The sequence below is a fragment of the Phytophthora sojae genome (assembly GCF_000149755.1).
Source record: "Phytophthora sojae unplaced genomic scaffold PHYSOscaffold_5, whole genome shotgun sequence".
Lineage (NCBI taxonomy): Eukaryota > Oomycota > Peronosporomycetes > Peronosporales > Peronosporaceae > Phytophthora > Phytophthora sojae.
Window position 1 is genome coordinate 3,198,781 of NW_009258119.1, and position 26,066 is coordinate 3,224,846.

The 26,066-nt window shown below is 51.9% G+C and overlaps 9 protein-coding genes across 9 annotated transcripts; 4 read left to right on the forward strand and 5 right to left on the reverse strand.

The window, feature by feature from the left end:
- Positions 1-208: 208 nt before the first annotated feature.
- Positions 209-427, forward strand: PHYSODRAFT_420586 (hypothetical protein; the record flags this gene model as incomplete). The annotated part of the gene is made up of 1 exon (XM_009530757.1): positions 209-427. A coding segment is annotated over one exon (219 nt), but the record flags the coding sequence as incomplete, so codon positions are not given.
- Positions 428-490: 63 nt separating this feature from the next.
- On the forward strand, positions 491-1,786 carry PHYSODRAFT_509201 (hypothetical protein; the record flags this gene model as incomplete). The annotated part of the gene is made up of 1 exon (XM_009530758.1): positions 491-1,786. The coding sequence occupies one exon, from the start codon at positions 491-493 to the stop codon at positions 1,784-1,786; it is 1,296 nt and encodes a 431-aa protein (XP_009529053.1).
- A 213-nt stretch (positions 1,787-1,999) lies between these two features.
- On the reverse strand, positions 2,000-4,273 carry PHYSODRAFT_506860 (hypothetical protein; the record flags this gene model as incomplete). The annotated part of the gene is made up of 2 exons (XM_009530759.1): positions 2,000-3,169; positions 3,209-4,273. The coding sequence occupies 2 exons, from the start codon at positions 4,271-4,273 to the stop codon at positions 2,000-2,002; spliced, it is 2,235 nt and encodes a 744-aa protein (XP_009529054.1).
- A 6,965-nt stretch (positions 4,274-11,238) lies between these two features.
- On the forward strand, positions 11,239-13,115 carry PHYSODRAFT_301873 (hypothetical protein; the record flags this gene model as incomplete). Its single annotated transcript, XM_009530760.1, has 2 exons — positions 11,239-12,080; positions 12,140-13,115. 2 exons carry the CDS (start codon positions 11,239-11,241, stop codon positions 13,113-13,115), a joined length of 1,818 nt encoding a protein of 605 aa, XP_009529055.1.
- A 905-nt stretch (positions 13,116-14,020) lies between these two features.
- On the reverse strand, positions 14,021-16,456 carry PHYSODRAFT_561155 (hypothetical protein; the record flags this gene model as incomplete). The annotated part of the gene is made up of 1 exon (XM_009530761.1): positions 14,021-16,456. The coding sequence occupies one exon, from the start codon at positions 16,454-16,456 to the stop codon at positions 14,021-14,023; it is 2,436 nt and encodes an 811-aa protein (XP_009529056.1).
- Positions 16,457-16,848: 392 nt separating this feature from the next.
- Positions 16,849-18,219, reverse strand: PHYSODRAFT_333577 (hypothetical protein; the record flags this gene model as incomplete). Its single annotated transcript, XM_009530762.1, has 3 exons — positions 16,849-16,902; positions 17,093-17,893; positions 17,980-18,219. 3 exons carry the CDS (start codon positions 18,217-18,219, stop codon positions 16,849-16,851), a joined length of 1,095 nt encoding a protein of 364 aa, XP_009529057.1.
- Positions 18,220-18,898: 679 nt separating this feature from the next.
- On the forward strand, positions 18,899-19,193 carry PHYSODRAFT_333578 (hypothetical protein; the record flags this gene model as incomplete). The annotated part of the gene is made up of 2 exons (XM_009530763.1): positions 18,899-18,939; positions 19,025-19,193. The coding sequence occupies 2 exons, from the start codon at positions 18,899-18,901 to the stop codon at positions 19,191-19,193; spliced, it is 210 nt and encodes a 69-aa protein (XP_009529058.1).
- A 239-nt stretch (positions 19,194-19,432) lies between these two features.
- PHYSODRAFT_333579 (hypothetical protein) lies at positions 19,433-19,662 on the reverse strand (the record flags this gene model as incomplete). Its single annotated transcript, XM_009530764.1, has 2 exons — positions 19,433-19,444; positions 19,510-19,662. The coding sequence occupies 2 exons, from the start codon at positions 19,660-19,662 to the stop codon at positions 19,433-19,435; spliced, it is 165 nt and encodes a 54-aa protein (XP_009529059.1).
- Positions 19,663-24,140: 4,478 nt separating this feature from the next.
- Positions 24,141-25,900, reverse strand: PHYSODRAFT_333580 (hypothetical protein; the record flags this gene model as incomplete). The annotated part of the gene is made up of 3 exons (XM_009530765.1): positions 24,141-24,549; positions 24,669-25,093; positions 25,886-25,900. 3 exons carry the CDS (start codon positions 25,898-25,900, stop codon positions 24,141-24,143), a joined length of 849 nt encoding a protein of 282 aa, XP_009529060.1.
- Between the last annotated feature and the right edge of the window lie 166 nt (positions 25,901-26,066).

Genomic DNA, 26,066 nt, shown 5'->3' on the forward strand with positions numbered 1-26,066 from the left:
CCCCCCCCCCCCATTTTGGCCCTGGCTCCGCCCCTGAATTCTACAGATCAGCTGTCGCTCAATTCAGGCCAAGCGACTCGTGTTCCGATCAGAATCTCGAAGTACAATATTCCCAACTAAACTTCAGATGGCTAAGCGAACCCAGCAGTCGAGTTTAAGGAGACCACGGGATCAAAATCATCGAGCATTATGCAGTTGGTTGGTACACAAGAGTTGGAGTGCACTATTCTCAAAGCGAGGCTTCTTCGGTGTCGAAAGTGACTATTTTCTCCAAATGTTCGTTGTTCGAGAGATGGTGGAAGTGGCTTCTCAAACTTACCAGGCGTACTGGTCCAGCTATTTACTCCACGGACTGTGGTTTAACACAGTATTGGTTCTTCTTCTGGTGACGAATTGCTGGTCGACGCCTGCCGTGCACCAATTTCTCGCTGCCACGCCTGCACACGAGCGCGTCGTCGTTTTGTGCGTGGACGGCGTGATTTGCATCGTTATGAGCGCGGTGATCCCCTCTGTCATCATGGCGCCGTACATCGCGGGCTTTAACACCTCCTACTTCATGTTCGATACGCCGGAGCTGGTGTACGACCCGCACTTCATCACGGCGTTCTCACTGGAGAACCAGCTCGTGTTCGCGACAGGCTTGATGGACTTTGGAGCGAAGCTTGACCCGCACCTCGCTACGTTCCTGACGCTCATTTCCATAGCGGAGTTGCTCACTAGACAGCCCGATTCGACTGCAGTGGGTATTTACCCGTCTCCAGCCCCAAGCTCCTTTACGTATCGGTCTGAGCAAGATATAATTGTGCGCGACCCTATTCCTTGGATTCAAATTGTCGTAAAGCTAATTTTCTTGGCGTGGGGGGCTGCAGTTCTCGTGTTGTATCTGCACAGTATTTTTCACACACATTCGTCTACTTTAGTTGGCTGTCTCGCATCTACTCGACCATGGTTTTCGCGTCAGATCTCGTGCTCAACGCTAGTTATTGACTGCCACGCTCGCGGCGTGGCTTCACCTGAACTTTACGCGTTTGACGCCCTGGAGTCGGCTGCACTGGCTGCTATTTCGTTTACGCACTGTCCCGAGCTTCGAATTCCTTCGGCTATTCAACAGTTCAGCAATTTACGAGTGTTGCATGTTTACAACTCGACTGTGATGGAGTGGTCTAGGGAGGCTGGCGGCATTTCCCCGCTAGCACACCCTCGAATGTCAGAGATTGTGGTCACCCGTTCTTGGTTTCCGTTCGGCTTCCCGCAAGGCCTTTTACAGCCCCTTCCTACCTCCATGGTCAGTATTTGCTTTTCAATCACCGATCTGGCTGAACTACCGGATAATTTGCATCTGTATTGGCCTCCGATGGCGACCGTGGTGTTTGAATTCGCGGAGCTGACGACATACCCACCATCGCTTTTGTCAGTAAAGGCCTTTGCGATCTCCCTAAGAGGAAACAAACTGGAAACGATGCCAGAGTTAGCGGGGGTCGCACCTGGTACCGTTTTACCCGTGTTTTCGCTGGAAGGAAACCCGCTGAAAGAGCTGCCGGCCTCGTTATGGTCAACGAGCATCTTCTTCGGTCGTCTGAACCTCGAGAATAGCAACTTGATCGCATTACCCGCGTGGACAGACACGCAGGTATTGGACACCATGTATATGTACAACACACCGTATTGCAGGGAGATCGCTGCCGAACACCGTAAGCACAACGTTCAGTGCTCCTTTCACCCTGAAAGGAACCTTTTCGTTGAGCTTCCGTTTCAACTGATTGACAAGCTGTATCGGCTCACTTAGAGCCCTACAGTTTGTGCAATGTCCTGCCGCGCGTAGAACCTATCGGGTTACCCCGATCACGACAATGCATTCTTGGTCATTTGAAGAGCACTCCGAATATCTAGGGTCTCGATGCTTCCCAATGTGAAGAATGTGAAGTTAACATGCAGGTTGGGTAGGGAATGCTGGGTAAATTCAAAATAAAGGCACAGCTACGTCAAGTTCTACGTCACCTTACAGCTCGAACTCCTCCTCAAAGACGTCAAAGTGGCTGGCACCAATGTCAGCGATTGCGTACTCGACCGCCAGCTTCATCTCCTCCGGGCCAGACACGAAGACCCCGATCGTTGAGTTGCCCGGAACAACAGCCGACGGGTCACTCGACGTGAGCTCCTTGTGGCCCTCGAGCGCCTTCTGCATGAGCTCGGGGATGTTAGGGCGCTGGCCCACCTGGACGTTGTACTCGGAGATGAGGTCCTGGAACGTCTGCACGTCCGTATTGAGAGCGAGAGATACCGTCGTCTGGGGCGTCTCCGCCACGTCGTACGCGCGCCTCGAATCGCTCTTCTGCACGCGGGTCTTGCTCTCCAGCGCGATACTCACGAACACGGCCACAAAGGCCACGACCATGAGCAGCGAGATCTCCACGAGGTTCTGCAGGGGCCACAGATTCTCGTCCTCGGCCTGCACCTTGTTGCCGTACTTGACGAGCACCACGACGATGAGCGTCACCAGGAACGAGGCCGTGTGCATGGCCACTCGACTGGTTCCGGAGCGGACGGACATAGCGAAAGGGGTCGGGACCTTGGCCGAGTCATAGCGAACCGCAGACGCGTGCGGCTTGCCCGCGAGACGGCCGTGGTCGATCGTCTTCTCCAGCTGCTCGGTCGTCGGCGCGCGCGTGAGGCTGAAGTGCAGGCTGAAGTACTGCTCCTGCGGGTCCAGCTCCTTGATCTTGACCAGCAGCGGGTGGATCTCCTCCAGCAGCGACAGCTCACGGAACGAGAAGATGAAGAAGACCTTCTGGCGGATGCTCTCGCCGTGGTGCAGCTTGGTCACGATGTCCTCAAGGATGGCGAACAAGGGCGTCACGCCGATGCCGCCGCCCACGAGACACACGGTCGAGTACTCGTCGTACATCTCGAGCGAGCCGCCGTAGTAGCCGTCCACGTAGATGGTCGGCAGCACGTTGTCCTTCTTGCAGTCCTCCGAGTACTGGACGAGCTCCTGGGTCCAGTCACCGAGTGACTTGAGCAGGATCGTCAGCGAGTCGGGGCTGGAGCGCGGCGACGACGCGATGGTGAAGGCGTGCCACTGCAGCTTGGAGATGGCCGGCACGTTGATGTAGACGAACTGGCCGACCTTGAAGTCGCCCGCGGGGGCGGTAGAACGCGCCACCACCACCTTGACCACGTCGTGCGACAACGTCGTGAACTCGCGGACAGAGACCGGGGAGAACCCGTTGGAGCTGGAGAGCGCACGGCAGATGACGTAAAGCATGACGGACGGGAAGATCCACGCGAGGATGGCGTTATAGTGCAGCACGGCGAAGATGGTGCCGACCAGGAAGAGGTGGTGTACGGAGTAGAACGTGTTGTACATTTTGCGGCGCACCCACGGGATGGACGTCAGGCCAATGGCCAGGAAGGCCAGCAGCGCGATCTCTCCGAAGAAGTTCATCCACGGGTCGTGGCCCTCCTTGCTGCCGACTTCGCAGTCGAAGCAGGGTAGGGCGTTCTCCCTCCACTCCCCCTGTCGGATCCACGACCAGTAGTACCCGATACAGTGGAACAGCGCCGTCAAGACGGTGATAACGCCCACCCAGCGGTGATACTTGATCCCATTGGCGTACGAGATGTTAAGGAACTCCATCCACACGCAGTTGCGCGTGGCTGGCAGGAAGAGGAAGGCCATGTTGTAGATACACACAACGCCCATCTTCTCCACTTGGCGGCCGCAGTAGTACTCGAACACGTAGATATTGCCACCAACGAGGAAGATCAGGAACAGAAGCTCACCGAGACTGACGCGCGCCACCCATCCGAATATCCGAGGCTTGCAACGAAGCACCCGCGTGAGGCTGAGGACGTAGCGCGAGGTGATTCGACAAACTCTGAAGTGCCTCAGCAGCTCGAGAAACACCAGCGAAGCCGCTATCGGAAGGAAGCCGACGATGAAGAAGTACGTGGGCTGCACCATTTCCGGGTGACTGCCCGCGCTCTCGTTCCCATCGACAGGAACACCGAACCACTTGCCGATTGTCGCCCTCAACTCGCTGTAATTCTTGGAGAAGTAGAAGAGTTGGCCGTACGCGTACACGACTATGGCAGCCACGATGAATACTTGCAGCAGGTTCCCGACAATTGGAACACGACTGGCCCGCGAGGTTGCAAGCTGAGGAGGCTCGCCCACGAGGTTAATACCGCGCTTGTTATCGGGCGTCTTGAGCGATGAAAAAGCGGCCTCAAAACGAGGCGTGGTGGGCGGTTCCACGGCGCTCGGTGCCATTGCAGACTCAAGATTGGCTCAGGCGAAGGTAAGTTCCGGAATGGCCGAGAGCCTGCCGGGTTTGTGTTTCGGCAGTTACAGCCTGTGATTAAACGATGTACAGCACGTGCCCATGCACTCGGGTGGTCGTGCGAGGTGTAGATGTGTCGTGAAAGCGACTGGAAAAAAAAGACAATCCGAAGTGGTTAACATTCGTTTACAGTAAGTACTGTACACTGTATTGTGCCTTTCTGCCAAAACGCCCTCCGATTTGAGGTCCTACGTAGGACTTTTGCTCCTACGTAAGGTCTCATAAAAGTTAGTACCGAGGACAATAAAACCTGCTATAAACAAAAACTGAATGTAAACTGAGCGAATGACTTGCACAGGTAGGCCGACAAGTCAGCGCGTTCAGTACCGTTATACCTGTAGCACATGTACGTAGCTCCACGCTGAGCACGGTGACCTGGGTGCGGTGCTGCCTGAGTCTCCGCCTGTACGAGTGTGTCCAAACTATGCATTTGCCACAGATGCTTTCATGCGCACTGGCCTGATCCAGTCCTACGAAGGACCCGTTAGTCCTACGAAGGTCCAAATGGCCAGCTTAACTAGGCCATTCGGGCCTTGTTTCCAAAAAGGTACCCTTTAGGTGAAGACGGAGCTCCTACGTAGGACTTTCGTAATCCGAAGCAAGGCCAAGGAAAAGAGGGAGAATCTCAGCCCTCCATTTCAGAAAACCAGCTCGGACCGCGCAGCCACCTCCTGGAAACATTACGATAGCCCTACGCACCCGCTGTTAAAGGGTGGGGCAAGCCAAGCGACTTCACGAATTACGTAAGTTTGACCTTGCTTCTTACAGGTGTGCATTAATGTTGCTTGTTATATGTGTATTAACTTTGGTAATTTGTTATTGTTTATTTGGTAATGTATTAAGGCTGTTAAGGAGGCGGTAAAAGCGGCAGGATGCCTCGTACGGGCAAGCTGAACGCATTGGCATCGGAGATGGTCAAGCTGCGAGAGTCTGCCCCCCCCCCCTCCCGCGAATACTAAATGTAACGTTGCTCTGCGCTCTATTGTCTGCTAATGTTGCTCTATGATTGATAACTCTGCTTCATTAATATTTATGTCTCTATGTTGTTTTGACGTTGGTATTCAGCTTCAAGCTGCGCGCCGCGGGACGACAAGGACGTGCGGGCCGAGAGGGAAGTCCACATCTAGCAGAGTACCGATGTTACCAAACCACTATCATTGTCCAGGTCCCCAACATAATGGCTGCTGCTTCGTGTTGCTTGTAATTATGTTCTGTAATTTCCGTACACCTATACGATTGTCGTCCTAAACGTTCGCGATGCATTTGCACCCAAGCGCTTAGGTTTAATCGAATGAGGTCGACACTATACGAAATATCGCCGAGTACTAACGTTGCTTCTCAATAACGTTGCATTATGATTAGCGTTGCGCATTAACGTTGCTCCAAGATAACGTTGCGTTATGTTTAGCGTTGCGCATTAACGTTAATCCAAGATACCGTTGCTTTATTTTTAGCGTTGCACGTTAACATTGCCCGTTAATGTGATTTGTCCTACTTTATAGTTATCAACCGCCAAACTATTCAATTGTATTACCTGGGTCAGACGCATCCGCCATTACATGATCGCTATAAAACTTAGCAAAGTACTTTACAATAATGAGAGAGGATAGCACTACGGTGACTTAGCCAGCGCGTAGTATAGGAAGCATATTATATGGAGGCAGGATCACGCATCTGCATACTATGCCTATAAATATATTGAGTCCATTTTTAAGAAAACAGCGATGTATACCGTATGATTTAGAACAAGATCGCAATCTACTTTGATATCACTGCTATTAACTGGACGTCCCTTCAACAATGTACGGGAATCTCGGGAAAATAATAAATCCGGTTTTTCCTGGCGAGTCTAGGGATGCTGAAACTTTGCATATCTACTAATATGTCCATCATAGGAGTAATGCCAAAGTGGCTTCTCCTTTTCTTGTCCCGTTCGGCAACGAGGACATGGTGTACATTCCCCCTTACTATTTGTCAGTCATCTTGTCGCTAGTAATGCGCGATCTTTCACCCCTACCTGAAAGGTCACACAAATACATATAACTTTTTATATGCTGCATAAATAACGGTAAGAAACATCGCAGAGGCGCCAGGCAACGCCAACTTTGAGGATAAATCGCTCGAGATCTACATACATTTAGCGCTTCATACAGCGGCATTACCCAAACTAGATGCAGGGCTTTCTATCCATGTCGGTCTCAACGGCGATGTTCCTCTTATTGAAGAGTTAAATTCGCCGAAATCACAGGTTTCCGACCTGTCATGCGCATTCATGAAGGGACGCCCAGTTAAATTACAGCACACAACTGATGAGGAATCTGTTTAACGCTTAGCATGGACATGTCGGCTAGAACCTGCGACCCTTCTGGTAGATTAACTGTGACGATACATTTATGCATCACCTCGATAATGTTACCCTAGATGAGTTTGATAATAGATTCTACGTCCATTTGTTGCATGTGTCGATGTGTGGTCGTTATTGTACACAGTAATTCGTAAAATATAAGCATGAACAGCTATGGTTTATCGGCTAAGCAACAGGCAACAATTCAAGTCTTACGCTGCTTAAGTTCCAAATTTTACAGCGACGTTAACCCTTTAGCTACGAGCTTTAATGGTTCTTGCGCAACGTTAAATGTTTTACCTAACAATTATGATGCACGATTGACGGTAGCACCAATCGTACAAAGCCTTTTACACTTCATACTGTTAATATATTGAAGCCTATTTATTGTAGGTGAAGTACACGCAACCTGGCAATGTAGTCATTGATAATCTGGCGGATGCAGTAAGTCGGGGGCAATGAGAGTATAACTGAATAGTAACCGAAGGTAATAGACGTGCACCTAATAGTTTTATTTTATAGATTCTGACACGACTTTATACAGTAGACGCGGAACTTCCGTAGTAGACGCGGAACTTCAGCGTCTACTATTATTCCAGATTTTCTGAGAAGAGGTCAACTAGTTTGTAAGAGAATAAAAAAAAATTTCAATGCACGTTGGTACAGCATTGAATGCATAATGAAAGTATCCGTACACTCACAATATCATAATGCTCTAACCAGCGACGTGGACCTGGTATGTTACTTGATTTATCAGTAGGGTTTGCTGCCGTGCAATACTGTCACCAACAACTTACCTCGAAGAAAGTTAATGGGCGATGTGATCGAAGGGCAACGTTAGCGGGCAACGTTACTGCGAGAGCAACGTTATCAAAAGAGCAACGTTAATGGTTACGAAAAAAATTAATGGTCACTTTTGAAACGCTTTTACGAGCGCTTGATTAGTTATATACTCTTACAAGAAGAACTATGTCTCGTTGTCGAAGAAGTACAGCCCAGAAAACCATTGGCATCCGCGATAAAACGTACCCATGCAGAGATAAAAATGAATCCGAACACCAGAGTATTCACATTTGAGCCTCTGTTAGCATAATTTGCGCTCACAAAAGTGTACTCGTGGTGTGTGCCACTTCAGAACTCTCCCACCCTCACATCTGAAGTCCTCAGTGAGCGGCTCAATAGATTTGCGCACCTCGTGAGCCTACTATGTACTCATTCAGCACAGATAATACCTCAGAAATAAATTACCTATGTGCAACACACGAGGAATTTATCCGATAAATTACAAGTCCGACCTTGTCCTACCATGTACCCATGTTGCTAAAAACGTCGCAATAAGGCCAATGATGACTGATAACGTTGCAGGAACGCCATCCTACCCTAGCACCTTTTTGTTTGACTTTCTCACGACTACTGTTTGTTTTGCAGCATCCAGGTACTTAACACAGACATCGAGCACCTTAGCACCTTACCCCGACCTGGTCGTCCGAGATAGCACTACTCACGAGCTATGTATCACAATGGATTGAACCCATCTAGACCCGGATGAAGACGGTAGACGGTCGAACTCACTAGGCAACTCTGAGGAGGATGCATGTGCTAGCACCTTCAGCGGTAGTTAGCAAGCTGACGGAAAATCTGGAGGCTTCTGACAGACGGACATTGGCCTTGTCGTTAGGTTTCCCAAATGACTGTAATGTATAATACCTCACCCCAAAAACGAAACGACTACTGTTTGTTTTGCAAAAACAAATTAAAGATGTTTTAACATCTTTAATTTATTAAAAAAAAAACACACGAGTTGGAGATATTTTAAAGTAATTTTCTTCTCCGGCAGCTCGTTCAATACAGTGGGTAGCACTTTGCGTATCGTCTTATAATACCCTCCTCCCATTTCTTTTCTTTCCTTTCTATGGTTGTCGAATCGAAGTAATCCGGCAATTACGGAAAAGTGTTCCGTGTTGAAAAAAATGTGCAAACCTTACTTTAATTAAAGTAAAGCTGATCTTCTACAGTATTAGCGCTTGATGGCGCTTGAGAAAAGGGCGCCCGATTTCTGATAAGCGTTGAAAGCTATGATACCCACGGTTGGAGCTCAAAGTTCTTGTAAGCTTGATGGTGCTGCTGGGCCCCAGGCCCCAACTCCGCTCTTTGTAACAAAGTTCCCGCGAACTCCGCTTTTTGTAACAAAAGGTTCCAAATGCAAAAAGTTTCCGGATCACTCCGCTTTTTGCAAAAAGCCCTTGGAACCGAGCTATTCTCGGTCTAGAAAAGAAAACCAGAGTGCAGCTCTATTTTCAGGATGGTTCGGTTATTAGCGTTGGTAGACCTCATAGCGTCTCGCTTGACACTCTCAGCGGTAGTGATCGCAAGGTTCGCTCATGGCGCTTCACCTTGATCGGTCATGGCCAGGCCCAGCAAGTGTCGGACCGCGGGTGTGTATTGGTACCTCACGAACTCGATGATGTTTTTGTATGTGAAATTCTGGGCGCCGGCAGTGAAGCGACACGAGTACGCGTTCATACAGCGTTGGATTTGGTCTCGTTGGGGTTCTCCACATTCTTCAAGTGGTTCAACTAGTGTACTGGTCGATTCGAGCAAAGAGGTTGATCTTCCAGCGCCCTAAGACTCGAGCAGTAGGCCCCCCAACCACAGTCCACATTCGTTCTACAGTAGCAAGTCGCGGGGGATTAACTCGAACACTGGGGGAAGAACAAAGGCGACGGATACGGCGATGTGCCCCGCAAACGCTGAGGTATTTATTCGCAAAACGCGGGGTCTTTGGCGTGGAAAGCGAGCACTTTATGACATTATTTGCTATACGAGAGTATCTTGAGCTGTCGTCGCAGACTTATCAGGCCTATAGATCCAGCTTTTTCCTACCGCGGATAGACCTGAACACGCTTTTAGTGGCGCTACTCGTTACGAACTGCTGGTCGGCATTAGCTGTGAATCGGTTTTTCTCTCGGAATCCAGCACTTGGGCGCGTGGTGGCGCTAACCGTCGACACCTTGATCTGTCTAGCCATGAGTATCGGATTCCCCGTGCTGATCCTGGCGCCTTCCGTCGCGGCGTTCGATAGCTCGCGGCACGTGTTCAAGGACCCGGCATTATCGTACCATCCGGTCTTCATCACCACCTTTATCCTTGAAAACCAACTCGGACTTGATTGATTTCGTTGCGAAAGTTATTCCTCACATGTCCATTCTATTTGGTCTCATAACAACCAGCAAGCTACTCGTCCGACGGTCGAAATCCTCCAATTCAGTGGCTTCCACACCTCCTACACTGTCCCAAGAATCCTTAACACCAGTACTGGCGAGCCACTGGCGATGGATACACGCAGTCATTAAGATCACGTTCAGCCTGTGGGGATCTTTGGTGCTTAGTTGCCATGGACACGCTGCGCACCAAGCCCGTTCCAGTGTCGTCGCTGGATGTCTCACTTCGACTAGGCCGTGGCTTTCAACTTGAGTGTCATGCTTCAGTTTTGTTGTAAATTGCTACACGCGCAATATTGCCTCACCAAACGATGAAACTTTTGAGAGTCTGAACATTCCCGCACTCGCTACGCTTACGTTTGCTCACTGCCCGGAACTACGCATGCCCCCAGCACTCCAACAATTCAAGAATCTCATGATACTGGACGGTTCCGGAGTGGGAAGAGCAAAACTCACTTTCAGCCACAATTCACACGCGAATATTCGTCCTCGCCGCCGTTCGTACCAATTTTCCGTCAGGGTTTCCAACAGCTTTACTCCAACCCCTACCGACCTCTCTAGTGAGCATACAGTTCTCTCTTACGGATCTGGAAGATATCCCTGCCAATCTATCGTCAATTTGGCATCCCATGGCTTCCGTTGGCTTTGAATACGGCGAGCTGACCACGTTTCCGGCCTCGCTGCTATCCCTCCCGGCATTGACACTGTCGCTGCAGAATAATCGATTGCAGAATGTGCCACAACTTGGAGACCTACCGCCAGATTTAACAGTAGCGCAAGTGATACTGGGCGGGAATTCCTTGACGGAACTCCCGAATTCGCTGAAGTCTCCGTCTAATTTCTTTGGAAGGAACCGCCACTTCATCACTACCCGAATGGACGAAGACGCAGGTTCTTCAGGTCATCTACATGAATGGCACCCATATTGTTCGACGTCAATCCGACAGTCCAACGTCCAATGCGACGCTCGATCTCCGACTGACTACCGAGTGGAGTTCCCGATTTCTCTCATGGACGAGCTGTACGCTATCAATATAGGTTAAACAAGAAACTACATTTTTGTTGTTGCTGCACCCTGAAATACCGAAAATCTTGTTGGACTGAGATTGAGTTCGCAACGGTAGTTGGAAGTAGAACTCAATCAAACAGGTAAGTCTTGAGGACGCATGCGGCTACCTTTGCCTACTGTTGGACTCACGTCATGTGATGCCCGTCTTGCTTCCTATTTCGAGTACAAACGGAGTTCATCAGACGCATCTGAGCCGACGAGCAGCGCTTTATCCACGCGAGGTTCTCATTCGCCTACAGGCAACTGCAGACCCAAGAGCAAATGCTTCGTCTCCCTTCGTCTAAGCAGGCAGCTATAGCTCCAACTTCAGGTGCCACCGCTACGGATATGTTCGCTGCAAAACCCGCCAGAAAGTCGCTTTCCCCAAGCAGAGATGCCGTGACGCTGGAGCTTCGCCCTGGCATGTTTCGCCTCGCGTGGGTTCTCGTCGTAGCTGCGCACATGCTCTGTGGGATGTACCTCCTCATCTTTGCAGCCACTTACTACTACCTGACGGACCCGATCATGGGCTACTACGTCCATCTATGGGCCCCCACAACCGGAAACCAGAACTACGGATTGTACGCCTTGGTGTTCGCCTGCATTTACTTGCTCCACTTGAGTCGGATGCCCAAGCTCGTCTACCGCTCCATCCGAGAGTGCCAACTCGTCTTCAAGCGCAGGAAAAGGCTCACGATGGTCCACGTCAAAGTTACGGGGTCGAAACGATTGATCACTAGGCGTGCTACTGGGCTATTTAGCCCTATCAAGCGGACGTGGAGAGCTCTATTCTCTCGAGAAGGACTCTTTGGCGTCGAGAACCAGCATTTCCTCACCGTTTACGTCTTCCGCGAGTTCCTCGAGCTGTCAAGCCAGACGTACCAAGCGTACCAGTACAGTCGCTTCCTGCCGCGAGTGTGGCTCAACACTCTCTTGGTGGCGATGCTGCTGATCAACTGCTGGTCCACACTCGCAGTGCAGCACTTTCTGGGCTCGAAGCCCGCTCTGGAGCGCGTTGTGGCAATATCAGCGGACGCAGCGATCTCCATCGCCATGTGCGTCATCGTGCCTTGTATGCTGGTGGCTCCGTACGCCAACGCCATGGACACCATGTTTATCACGAGGTTGGTGCTCGAGTTCCAGCTCACCTTCGCCTCCGGTCTGACGGACTTCGCGTCCGAAGTGTGAAGGCTAACAGAGTGGTGAAAGTGGTGATTGGTCTGTGGGGGACGGTCATTATGGTGTTCCACCTCCGCGCTGTCATTCAGTCGCACCTGACCTTCATCGAGGGCTGTCGCGCCTTCACCCGCCCGTGGTTCACTGGTCGTTCTTCCTGCGTGAGCCTCGTTATCAACTGCCACGCTCGAGGCATCGAGTCACCGGACGACGGATTCCTCCATGCCATTGATGAGACCGCGCTAGCCACGCTCACATTTACGCACTGTCCCGGTCTGAACATCCCCCCAGCGATCCAGAGGTTCAGCAACCTCATGGTCTTCCACATCTACAACTCGACCATCACCGAGTGGAGTGGAGACGCGAACTCCATCTCGGCCACCGCCCACCCTCGCCTATTCGTCACTGCAGTCGCCCGACCGCACTTCCCATTGGGGTTCCCAGCGGGACTGTTGCAGCCGCTTCCGGACTCGCTACTCAGCATCCAGTTCTGCGTCACGGACGTCACTTCACTGCCGGACGACCTCCCAGCTCGCTGGCATCCCATGGCTGTTGTAGCCTTCGAGTACGGAGAACTCACTGAGATCCCAGCGTCGCTACTGTCGCTGCAAGTGTTCACTCTGTCGCTGAAAGGCAACAGGATCGAGACCATCCCGCAACTTATGGAGATGGCTCCAGACTTGGAGGTCCCCGAGCTGTCGCTGACTGAAAACCCGCTGAAGGAGCTGCCCGATAAGTTGGGAGCCCCCACGACGTTCATCGACCGGTTGGACCTGCAGGGAACCAACTTGACCACGCTGCCGGCCTGGACGCAGACGCAGGTGCGCAAAACCAACTACATGCGCGGAACTCCGTACTGCGCCACGGTGGCGACGGAGCTCCTGCCTGCCAATGTGCAGTGCGGACCCCGATCTGTATTAGACCTGAACTTGGACTTTCCCCTCGGGTTTATTGATGAAATCTACGCCATCGACCGGAAGTAATAACTTACAGTTGGTCTGTATCCATGTACTCGGTTCTTGGCGATTGCAAGGCCAGGAGCGATAAATATTCTGTGCCGAACTACGATAAGATTCTGCAGTAAGTTAGAGCTCCTGCTAGCGAAAACATTCGTGCATACAAACCTTCAAATACATTGCTATCCCAAAGCGTAAAATATACGTTCACGCCATCAAACAAATCCGTTCCTACCCAAGGAGCACGGTTGTATACTGCTGGGCGATATGAGCACCTACAACGAATGTCCTCTCCTTCCCTAAAAAGATATAACGCCGAAGACTTGGTTCTCACTCTTCATCCTCTAACCTGCCTCGTTCTCCCCAACACCGCTTGCTGCGCCAGGCTCTTCAAAGCTCTCGCCGTCGCCATGTTCATGTTTTGCTCCTGTCACCACCCGGTTTATCGGAGTAAGATACGAATGATTTTTTTTAGAGTTTCACAACTCCACTACTTCAATGGTATTAGAATATCCATCATGGTCTCGTATTATAGCGCGATTCGGGATATGTGTATGTAATATTCCGAAGCCCTTGACAACGAGAAGTCCTCTGCGAGCTCTACCGCGAAGGAAACCCCGAGTCTGCCGTACTTTGCCGAGCTTTTGTTTTTTTCGCCCAACCAGGATACTGGTACAGTACCGCACCACGATGCCATTCCATCACCGTCACTCGAGTAGTCTGAAAGGAGTGTTGCTAGGCTTGCCGTGCAATTTTCTTGGAACAGATCACCAGCTACTTGTATGTTCACTTTTGTCAGCAGAAAACACTCAAATGTACGCTTACCGCGCGGTTCGTAGCCTACAGTACAGGTAATTGAACGATTCCTTTTGATTCTTGCTGCTCGCCACCCTACAGTATCTCGTGCCCAACGCGTATCACCGATAGTTTTCCTAGAACGCGTCGCTGTTAACGCGGTTGCGCTCGACGAATCCCGGCTGACTACTTGCTCCTTCGATTCCGCGGTGGGGGTCGTCACTAGGCTCGCCTGGCTCGTCATAACCCTGGCTGCCATTCTCGTGAGAGTGTCCGTCGTCGCTGAGGGTGTCGCTGCCGTCTTCGTCCTCTTCGCCATCTTCACCTTCACGGTACTTGAGCAGGCTGCGCTCCACGAATGGGGACGTCGTACGGTACTGGTCTGCCACCCAGATGCGCAGTGTCTCGAGGAAACGGCCGTCTCCTTCACTGACCCCGCCGCCCACGCTGCGCACCGGCGCCTGGTTGTCATCCTCCAGCTCCCACTCGGTCTTGACCTCGATATCCTCGCGGTCGCTGCACACGCGCATAAGAAGAGGCACGAACACCTTTCTGACGTCGCGCCTGATGCTCGGGATCTCCAGTGCACGCGCCTGCAGGTCCTTTGATGATTTGCCGTTGACGATGTCGGCCAGCCAGTTGAGGCAGAAGTTGAATTTGCGCAGGTTCGAGCGACAGATCTCGAAACGCATGAGCTCCAGCAGATCCACCTCCTCTGCCAAGCGCGAGCACCGCGCCAGCACGAGCTCCTGCACGCGGTAGAAGAGCTCGTCCGAGTTCTCCAGACCGTGACCGCCAAGCGAGTAACAGTTCTCGCAGAGGTCGAAGCCCACGCACGTGGAGCACGAGTAGCGCTCTCCCACAATAGGCGTCATCTTACAGAACTGGCACGACGTGCCCTCGTGTGTGTACTTGGCGTTCTTGAACGTCGCAGCCACGCGCTGCTTGGCACCTGCCGCCATGGTGCCAATGAACTTGGCAGCATTCAAGCCGCCCCATTTGCGCTTCGACGTCGTGACGTCGGGCACTTCGGACGTCTCGGACGCCGTGTCCATATCGTCTGTGTGCTCGCTTGCTCTCTCTAGAGGGGAAGACGCGGGCACAGGACCCGCCGGGTCGGCGTGCTTGGCCTTGGACACGTAGATGGCCTTGCTGCCCGTGCTGATGGTACGAGGCATGTGGGGCACCAGCTTGCCCACGTCTTCGGGCGACGGGCCGAAGAAGATGTGGTCCTTGCCGAAGCGCTTCTCTCCAGGCACAAACCCACCGAGCACGGAGTCGCGGCGGCGCTGGATCTGGATCCGTACGTCCGTCACCAGCGTGCGGCGCTCCATGGTCGAGTACGAGACCCTCAGCGCCGGGTGCGCCTTGAGCAGCGGCAGCAGGAAGTCCTTGAGCTCCTCCTGTCGCTCCTTGGACAGGTGACGCAGCACGATCTGCGACTCGTTCACGGGCTCCTCGTGCGTGTCCGGGTCCAGCGCGCCCATGAGCACACGGCTGGCGCCCTCCTGGTGCTCGTACGGCAGCTTCCTGATGAGCTCCTCGAGCCGGTCCAGGTCCAGAGCCTCCTCGAAGCTCCTGGCCGCGCGGATCTTGCGGTCCTCCGTCCAGTCGCGGATCGTCTGGTCCGCCGTGGGGTCCTCGGGCGGCAGCAGTCCGCCGGACGAGATGGGCGGCGGGGTGCCAGGCGGCGTGTCGGGCTCCTCCTCGCTGTCGTAGTTCTCGTCGCCCTCGCTGATGTGGCTGACCTTGAGTCTGTTCGTGGGGCCGAAGCCCACCATGTCGCGTCCCTCCTGCTCGGCCTGCGCGAGTGCCGCGGCCACGCTGGAGCGGCGGCGCATCTCCATCTGCTGCACCTGCGTCTCGAGCTCCACGACGCGGTCCTGCTTGTCCTTGAGCCGGGCCATGCCGGCCTCCTGCTCGTCCTTCAGCGCCTGCTCGAGCCCGGTGATGCGCTCCTTGTGCGCGTTCACCTGCTCCTCCTGGCGCTGCAGGTCCTCGTCCTTGCGGTCCACGTCCTTGAGCAGCAGCGCGTTCTCGGCCTTGAGCGCGGCGATCTCGGCCGAGTAGCGCTCCTTGTCCTCCTGGCGGCCGCGGCGCTCGGCCTGCAGCGCGACGTCCGCGTCCTCGTTGCTCTTGCGCTCGGCCGCAAGGGCCGCAGCGGCCTCGATCTCCGAGTCGCGCGCCTTGGCGGCCTCCAGCTGCTTGGCGCGCTGCTTCTTGTTGGCGGCCTCGAGCGCGCTCACCAACCCGCGCAGGGCCGCGCCCTCCTCCTCCTTGAACTTGATCTCCTGCTGCAGGAAGGCGATCTGCTTGTGCGACGCGTCCAGCTTGCCCGTCTCGAGCGCCAGCAGCTCGTTCTCGCGGAAGACGTACTCGAACTTCTTCTTCCAGCGCGCCAGGTCCTTCTTGAGGGCCACGTAGTTGCCCTCGTAGATCTGCAGCTCCTTGATCTTGGTGGCCAGCTCTTCCTGCAGCGCGCGCACCATGTCGGTACTCTCCGCGCGCTCCGCGTAGCGCGCCGAGTTGCTGCTGAACTGCGCGGAAGACGCCGCGCCCTCCTCGCCGCCCATGGTGAAGGAGATGAGTCAAGTGTCGAGTGCGCACTGAGTTGGAGAGTGGGGGAGAAGAATTTCACAGGGAGTTTGTATGGCTCCATGTACCATTTTATATGGTACAGTTCCCGGGCAATCAGTGCTGGCCAGGGCAGAGACATGCTGATCTCAGGCTTTGCCGGAAGGAAGCCATCTTCGCCCGTGCCAGATGGCTACATCGGGCTTTGCCGCCACGTGTGACCAAGACTGGCTCGCTGGGCGGCAATCATGGCCCGTTATGCAGGACACGGACAGCACTGTATGTAGTAGCGTACTTGAGTACCAGCCCCAGCATTGCGGCCGAGCGAGCGTAAAGGCTCCTGTCTTTTTCTTTCGTGCCGTCGCGAGCGCATTTGGTCACCTCGACCGGATTACATCGGAATGAAGCCACCCGCGGCCATCAGCGCAAGATCCGACACCTTGGACTGGCATTTGTATATACACTACGGACCCAGATCCTGAAAAGTAATACAGTAACTTCAAGCTGCAGTTGTGCACACTACGTTTTGAAGTACCGTACCAACTGTAAGTTAACTCACTAGCGTAGATTTCATCAATAAACCCGAGAGGGAAGTCCAAGTTCAGGTCCAATACGGAGCGAGGTCCGCACTGCACATTGGCAGGCAAGAGCTCCGTCGCCACCGTGGCGCAGTACGGAGTTCCGCGCATGTAGTTGGTCTTGCGCACCTGCGTCTGCGTCCAGGCCGGCAGCGTGGTCAAGTTGGTTCCCTGCAGGTCCAACCGGTCGATGAACGTCGTGGGGGCTCCCAACTTATCGGGCAGCTCCTTCAGCGGGTTTTCAGTCAGCGACAGCTCGGGGACCTCCAAGTCTGGAGCCATCTCCATAAGTTGCGGGATGGTCTCGATCCTGTTGCCTTTCAGCGACAGAGTGAACACTTGCAGCGACAGTAGCGACGCTGGGATCTCAGTGAGTTCTCCGTACTCGAAGGCTACAACAGCCATGGGATGCCAGCGAGCTGGGAGGTCGTCCGGCAGTGAAGTGACGTCCGTGACGCAGAACTGGATGCTGAGTAGCGAGTCCGGAAGCGGCTGCAACAGTCCCGCTGGGAACCCCAATGGGAAGTGCGGTCGGGCGACTGCAGTGACGAATAGGCGAGGGTGGGCGGTGGCCGAGATGGAGTTCGCGTCTCCACTCCACTCGGTGATGGTCGAGTTGTAGATGTGGAAGACCATGAGGTTGCTGAACCTCTGGATCGCTGGGGGGATGTTCAGACCGGGACAGTGCGTAAATGTGAGCGTGGCTAGCGCGGTCTCATCAATGGCATCGAGGAGACCGTCGTCCGGTGACTCGATGTCTCGAGCGTGGCAGTTGATAACGAGGCTCACGCAGGAAGAACGACCAGTGAACCACGGGCGGGTGAAGGCGCGACAGCCCTCGATGAAGGTCAGGTGCGACTGAATGACAGCGCGGAGGTGGAACACCATAATGACCGTCCCCCACAGACCAATCACCACTTTCACCACTCTGTTAGCCTTCACACTTCGGACGCGAAGTCCGTCAGACCGGAGGCGAAGGTGAGCTGGAACTCGAGCATCAACCTCGTGATAAACACGGTGTCCATGGCGTTGGCGTACGGAGCCACCAGCATACAAGGCACGATGACGCACATGGCGATGGAGATCGCTGCGTCCGCTGATATTGCCACAACGCGCTCCAGAGCGGGCTTCGAGCCCAGAAAGTGCTGCACTGCGAGTATGGACCAGCAGTTGATCAGCAGCATGGACACAAGAGTGGTTCGAAGAAGAGAGCACGTCTAGACAGATAAGCTCACTGAGATAGGTACAATATCCACGCTTCTATCTGAGTCTACTCGACTGGAAAAATGGCGGTGATGATATGGTTGCCCAGTGCTACGTATCCCAAATGGCATTGCGACAACATGGCAGTTGAAGAGTTGTGGTACTGTGCCTTCGGAACGTCTACTAGTTACATGAATATGTAGCAGCTTAATTAATGCTTTTCGATGCATGTACGAGTTTTTTCTGCTGCGATGGAAGGTTAAACTAACATACTTAAGTAAAAGAAGTACTTCGAAGTACTCGATACGCTGGGGAGCAGTTGAGTTTGGTAGTTAAACAAAACTGGAGATGCTTTGAAGACACAGTATACAAAGGGGGATTCTCGCAGTTACTACATGTACACAGTATACAGCGAATAGACGTGCAATCAAATCCGAAAGTCGCAAAATTCATATTGCAAATTTCTAGTTAGCAACTTCAATTACGCATTCAAAGATGGAATTACGGCAATCAAAGTTGGACCAGAGGTCCAATATCTCCATGGCTACGTAAGCTGGCGTGCTGTGCTCGCGCCAAAAGCAAGGGCGCGCGGTTTGGCGCGCACTATAGCCGACGCCGACCGAGGGGAGCTCACTTCGCAATTCGCCTTCTTCTTCGCAGATGTCCCTCCAAGGCCGCGTTACTCGCCACACCTTCCTCGAGTAGCAGCGTCCTAAAATCCCGTATTAAGCGAGACTTGGCTCTGGATCGCCGCGCAATCTACGATCGCTCGCGTGAGCCAGACAGCAACGGTGAGATCCTCTCCATTTCGGAACGCCAGATGCACATCCTGGAGCGCGCCGCGACCGCTAACATGAACGTGATGACCCCAGCGCTGGTGGCCAGCATGGAGCTGCACTGTCGCGACTTCGTCATCAAGGCGGCGAACAACGAGGACATGGTGTACGGCATGTAACAGGGCTCGTCGGACCAGTAGTAATAGCCTACTGTACGAAATTGATTGCCGTAATTCCATCTTTGAATGCGTAATTGAAGTTGCTAACTAGAAATTTGCAATATGAATTTTGCGACTTTCGGATTTGATTGCACGTTGGTGTAGTATAAAATATAACTTCTGATGCGATTCAAAAAGTCACGTTCAACATCAAGTGTATTCAGGATCCCTGCTGTGAGATCGACCCCCTCGCAACTCACTCAGTCGATCAGCTTATAGGTGTGCTAGACAACTTGCGCCTTAGTTGTGCTGGATGGGCGGCGGGGGGGGGGATCACTCGGTTGTACGGACTCTTGGTGATCGGCGTGCGCACGTAGTAGAGCTGACGCTCCTCGGGCGAGTTCTCCTTAACGTCCACGCTGGCGGTGGCAGGAGCGAAGCACATCATGGCGGCGACGGCGGCGATGGCGAGCACTTTGGTGAGCTGCATGGGTTCTGGCGGTGGCGTTGTGCGGATGGTACTAGGGCCCGCGAGGCAAATTGGAAAATGAACGACGGGGACGATGTCTTTGCCTGCGTTTCACCTCTCTGGTGAGGAGGGGGCGCTCTTGCCGCCAAACAGCACAGAACCATGTGTTTCATGTATATGTTTGATGGCGTGAAATTGGCATATGAGTGTTACTGTACATGGTATTTGACGGCTGTATGGAAGCTCCTACGCCACATGTATTCTCACTACTGCAGCAGGAGCAGAGGAGGACTGAACGTACTAAAGAAAACTGCGTCTTGTACCAATGCGTACAACTGCACTGGTTCCTCGATATCAACACGAGAACAATAATAATAAACAAAATGAAGCAGAGCGTCAGATAAATAAGATTTATATTCTATAAATAAAAATATTGTTTTTCTAAACATTAAATGTTTCGTCAGATTCGCTGTAGTCTACACGATGACGAGATGATTCTTTTGTACTGTATCAACCCATATTGTGCTTTTCAGACTTTTTGGCACTTCAGACTGTAACTCGTACGACTTATCGAGCACGACTTATCTATAAATCGTACTCGAGTACGAATTGCTGTAAGTCGTGGATGGTCAATCAGCACTAAGTAGTGCGCATTGTCATCTCCTGCATGATTTAGCACATCCAGCATGGATTAGCATCCTTTTGGCACTTTCCGAAAGTGCCATTCCGAGCCAAACTGGCTTCAAAACACGACTTGAGCAAGTCGCATTCAAAGCCACTATGATTTACCACTAAGTACGATCACTAACTACATGTGCACTAATTAGGAGGGCAAACTGGTTGCAAAGCACAATACGTTCGGCTTCTTGAAAACGCACTGGCGTGCTGCAGCTGTAGTCTCGCCACGAGCGTGTCTATACAGCTAGGACTCGCCGTCGCCATGGCTGGCGCCGAACCAAGAGCTTTAACGCGCTTGCTGCGAGTCTCAATGGCCGGTGGAGCTGCGCACTGTCTTTAGCACGGTTGTGCCGTTGTAGGCACGGATCTTAGGGCAATTTGCTTTTCACTCAGTTGTGCCCGGCACACTGTGCCGGGCAAAAACGGAGTTTAGGCGCCTTTATGGGGGTTTAGGCGGGTGTACTTTGGGCTATATCTCAGGTTCTAGAACGTCTTTTCAAGTGAAAAAGACTGTTTTGAATTCCTTGAGCAAAGCGCAGCGTTTTGGCAAAGTTTCAACTTGTATTTCGACGTATTAAGAAAGATGATAATTTTGAAAAGGCGGTATGTGCCACCACAACTTGTGGGGCACAAAGCTTGATGTATTGACACTGCCTCCTGCGCGGGTGCGGCGATGAGGGTTAAACTAACTGTAGGAACTTGTAGACTTGTTGAGTCGAAGGCAAAAGGCCGAATGAACAGCGTGAGCGGGGGCTTGACCTTCTTGCTCTGCCGTCCAACCGTACTAATGCCTGGTGTTCAGCGGTGAACTCGGAGACGATGGTGTGCTGTGCCTCGAGTCCGAGCCCTCACCCAACCGCGCAAAAAGTTACTTCCACCAGACCTACCCAGCAGAAGTACACCTTTTTCCAAGCAAACTGACCGTTTTTTCAAGCAAAGTGGTGCGGGAAGGTCTCGCGCAACATAATACTGCGACGAAAAGGGGCATTTTTCAAGCAAAGTGTTTGTTTCCCAAGCAAAATGGTTTGCCCAACCATATGGGGCTAAAACGGACCAGTCCACGTCTTGGGCTTGGTCTGTAAGAATCAAAAGTTGCTATTTTTCGGCGCAAAAAAGCTTAGTTAGAATGCCCACATCACGTAGATCACGATAGACCCCTCAAATACATTCACAAGGCTGTTCTAAGCTACGTTTTGACTTCTTCAAAATGACTCTAAATCCTCGATGATTGTGAAACCACTTTGCTTGGGAACGATTTACGACAGAACCCACACCTTGAACAAACCAAACCATGAAACGTGCAAGAAATTGGTTTGCTCGTAAACTACGCAGATTTCCGAACCAAAATTACCGCTTTCGCTGGTTTGTGGTCAGATCCTTCCAGCTTTCAAACCACGAGCGGGGGTTCGGAGTTATGTAGCGTAACAGGTTTGGAGTTACTGTGGCGCTCATTGGCTACAAAAGGCTATACAAAGATATCGCACACTTTCGTAAAGGTCCGCATTTGTTGAAATAAATTCTCGGGCTGTAGAATACCCAAGTATGTCGTTAAGAATTGATGTACGAGCCACATGAGCACCTTAAGATGCACAAGAGTTTGGCACAGATTTTGAAGTTGCTCGAAGTGAGCTACGACTAGCCCGCATAATATTAGACGGCGTGGGAGACTAGAGATTATCTTTAAAACACGATCAACTTTCCGGGCATTCAGCGTTGTTAACACTGTTCTAAAGTAGCGAATTACCGCTGCTAAGCAACAATTGGATACTCAACAGACCAAGCGTATGCAAACAACGCGTCTAGTTTTTTTTCAGATTTACAGAACATTTCAAAATTGGCGGAGCTGCACTGTTGTTAGGGTCCCTAATCCCTAACTTAGGGATCTCATTATTAAATCCATTTACTTCTTGTGGTCATCATTGATGACTTGATGACTCATCAGGTTAACAGTAAATCATGTTGACCATTCTTTTTTTTCTCGCGAGCAGCATTGCAGAGAACTTGGTGACTCCCGTGAACTAAATTTTTCGTGTAAATTGAAGCTGGAAATTCTTGTTGCACGTGCCAAGCGCCAGGGGAGGCAGCATCATAAACAGCTATTGCTAGTTTTGATCCTCAGCCCACGCAAAAGGACGACAGTTGCCCCCATGCCGCTTTCATGAAACCAACGCGGGCCATCCAACAACAAAAAAACTAGCCAGTTCATTTCGTCGTCACTGGCAAAATATCTACTGGCACACGCCTTAACTGATTGTGAGTATTATGCGAGCTCTTCTTGTGACTCAGCATTGAATTCCGTACCCCTACACAGCAGAACGTACTATGAAACAATATTTACGAACAAATTTCTTACCAACAAACGAGAATTCATAACGTCCTCCCAATTCATAACTTCCTCCTTCCTTAATGCTACTCGAGCCACCTCAAAGCAGTACATGTGCTCGTATCCTAAGGTTTTTGATTCACGGGTAAAAATTAAACTAAAATGCCGCAGACAGTTAGAAACTATGATGACGCTTCTGGAAGATGAGTGCGAGAGCAATCGAGTTCAACGTAGCTCTGAACAGCAATAAGTTATGCTACCTGCCAGCGTCTTCAAGAGTGTCTGCACGAATTCCCCGCTTTATCACGCCTGCACCGTTTTGTCGCGGCCCACCCTCGGGTGTTTGCTATACGCAGGCGCGCTCTCTTAACAAACACCGAGGGAGCTGTTCAAGCACCACCCAGCGCTTCGGATATCTCAATCTTGGACGTCACCATTCATTACGTCCGTAGTCAGAACGGTTTTTGCTTATCGAGAAGTCACTAACCTGTAACAAGGATACTTTCTACTGATCAATGAGATAATGCACTGTATGTTAAGGAAACTACTTATGTAGATAGCCTATCTATCCCGAGCTTGCAGTAGCCAAATTGTGAACGCGACCTACGTATCAGCGGAACTTAAGGGAGCTTTAGAGATGGAACCACTTCGTCTTGAAAGTGCAAACAGAAGCAAGCCGTTGGTGTGCGCACAAATTGTTCACGCAGACGAACATCAGCCTCTTTTGATCTTTCTTGAGAGACTTCGCATCAAATTCGCCATTTCCACTGGTCACGGCTAGTGCTGTGATGCGATCTTGCCTATCTGTAAACACATATTCCCGTCCAGCGCTCGAACGACCTAACTAAATCCTCCATTCGCTCCTTCGTCCTGGATTCCGGAGCTCCAAGTTGGAATAAGGGGACCGTTCGAAGGTTTGATTGAGCCCGTGGCATCTTAACCCTTTCGCGATGAATGGGCGCCTTTTTCGGGCAAATTTTGCGTGTAGATCCCCCTTGATTTATCGAGTAAACTTGTTGAATATCTGGATTTATATACTCTCTGACGTCGTGTCTGCCTGTGTATATTTTTTTTACCGCAAAAGAAAGTTTGAGGGCAAATGCCCATATTATCATGAGCCGGAGACTGGCTCAAGCTAACAGTAAGCTTGCTTGCAACTACTTTATCTTTGGGCGTTCCCGTGGTCGCACTGATCGAAGCGGTTTCTCAATCGCGATAATTGTTGTCGTGGCCTTGCCGAAGAGCACGATAACAGTGAAGTGATTCTAACCGCGATCCATTCTGTAAAAGCCGCACTGCCTGCGAATGTGCAGCCGCGGTTCAAACCAGCGCGCTGGTTCGCAAAAACGGCATGCTTGGTTTGGAGTTACAAAATGAAACGTGTTCAAACCATGAAACCGATTCAAACCTGGTTTGCCGGTAATTTTGGTTTGGTTTGAACTGGCCTTGTTCTGGGTGTGTACACAAACTTATATATTTGTTTTTAGAGTCCATCCTTCTAGGGTACCATGGTTTTGGTACAGGTCGGATAGGTCCTATAGTCGGATATTTCATGGTATGGAAGATGCAAGTCCGTGCTTGAACTCGTGAGGTACGGGAACGCCTGGGTCCGAGACTGTGGGGCGTCGCCCATGCAGTGCAATGACACGCCAAGACGCTCGGCTACAATCGCCTGTCCGAAGACGCACGGGTGCGCGATGATGGCGTCTGCGCGGAAGGTTTTGCCCGGTGCCAGTGGGTCCGCCTCCAGGCACGCTGGCCAAAGCGAGAATACAAGCTCGCGCAGATCCTTCATCTCTGCGAACGGGTCTCGGTGGCGAACATTGTCTAAGAGCCAGGATCTTCGTCGTGCCTTGTTCTCCGCTTGCCGGTGGATATACTGCAGGAACTTGGTTGTAGTGGCCTCACTGCCGCCAAGTGGGTAGAAGGCAAGACAGCATTTACAACGCGGTCCCGGTGGACGTTGTTGGTTGCTATCCGAACGCAATGGCCGTCCGCTTGAAGTCGCAGTCCAATCGCAACGTACTGCTGGACGCTGCCCTCCCTGCTCCCCGTGACCATCATGCAAATGTTCATTCTCGGCGGCTTGGCGTTCAAATTCTCTGCTTGTTCTCGGTCGATCTGGTCTTCTGGCTGCTCTGCATCGTTTTCTTGAGATACACCCGAACCTTCGCTGGAGATCGAGTCCGATGAACTATCACTTGCTAGGGTGAACGACAAATGCTCAACACCAAGTTCGCGCTCCTTCATAAGCGCGCGGAATCGAGCTTCGAGCGTGCTTCTCTCCTCGGGCGTCAACTTGACTGCAATCTGCCGAGACAGCGGCTGCTCCCCTTCAACCTCTTCATCTGCACTCATAGACCCGTTGTGCACGTTGCGAGACTTGAAACCGAGAGCGTCCAGCACCTTGTTGTTCCCCGAGATGAGCGAGCCTTTCTTCCTCTTGTTCTTCTCGCGGGAGCTGTTGTCAACACAGGGTCACTTTTCCCAGGTATTTTCAAGCAAAGTGGTTCTACAGAACTTTCTACAGAACCACTTTGCTTGATAATACCTGGGAAAAGTGATATGAGGTTTTTCTCGAAAAATGCTTTGAACCACTTTGGTTGGGAAACCAACCAGTCTGCTTGGGAAATGGTGTACACATTTAGTTTTACTCAGCACCGGTGGAGATGCTCTAACCGTGCAGTACTGTTCTTCGAAGTACTTGTGCACAGTTGTCTTGTACAACTCTGCATGTACATACAGTACATGCACACCTTCTACGAGCCCTGGGGAGAGCCGGGCTCCTGGGCTCTTGGGTGAACCCAAAAAGTCGCGAGCTCGGGCTCCTGGGCTCTTGAGTTCAATAGGTTAAGTGAAAGGAGCCCTCCAGAACTGTGAGCCCTCGTTAAGGGCTCCCCCTCTCCTGTGTTAAATATCTCGCTGATGATTGGCCGTCATTGAAGTATCTCCAGGTTCTAACCTGAAAAGGCATAGGAAAGAGGGCTTCTCCTTGAGGGGAAGGAAGGGCTATCGGATACGCTGGGGTGGCCTCGGAGCGGCTGTACACATATGAGCGGCGCGAGATCTTCTAGTTTGGCGATCTTTGAGCTCGATCTTCTAGCGTGGCGCATCGATCACGCGAAGTTGCTCGCCTTAAGGATAGGTAAAATTGGCCAATCAGATATTACTATGAAGAGCCCGTCATAGATTTGAAGCTAAATTTGGGGAGCCCGGACCAGGGCTCCTTGATCTCGTACTTACCATGAGGGAGTCCATTTTGTGCGACTTTTGGCTCTCGTTTTAGGGGGAGCCCACTTTTGAAGTAGACGGGCTCGGGCTCGTAGAAGCTGTGCATACATGTGCAGTTTGTTCGTCGCCTAGTTGCGTGCACCCAGTCGGGATCGGCTCAACGAACTGGTATTCCTGCTGTTGCTGTAACAGA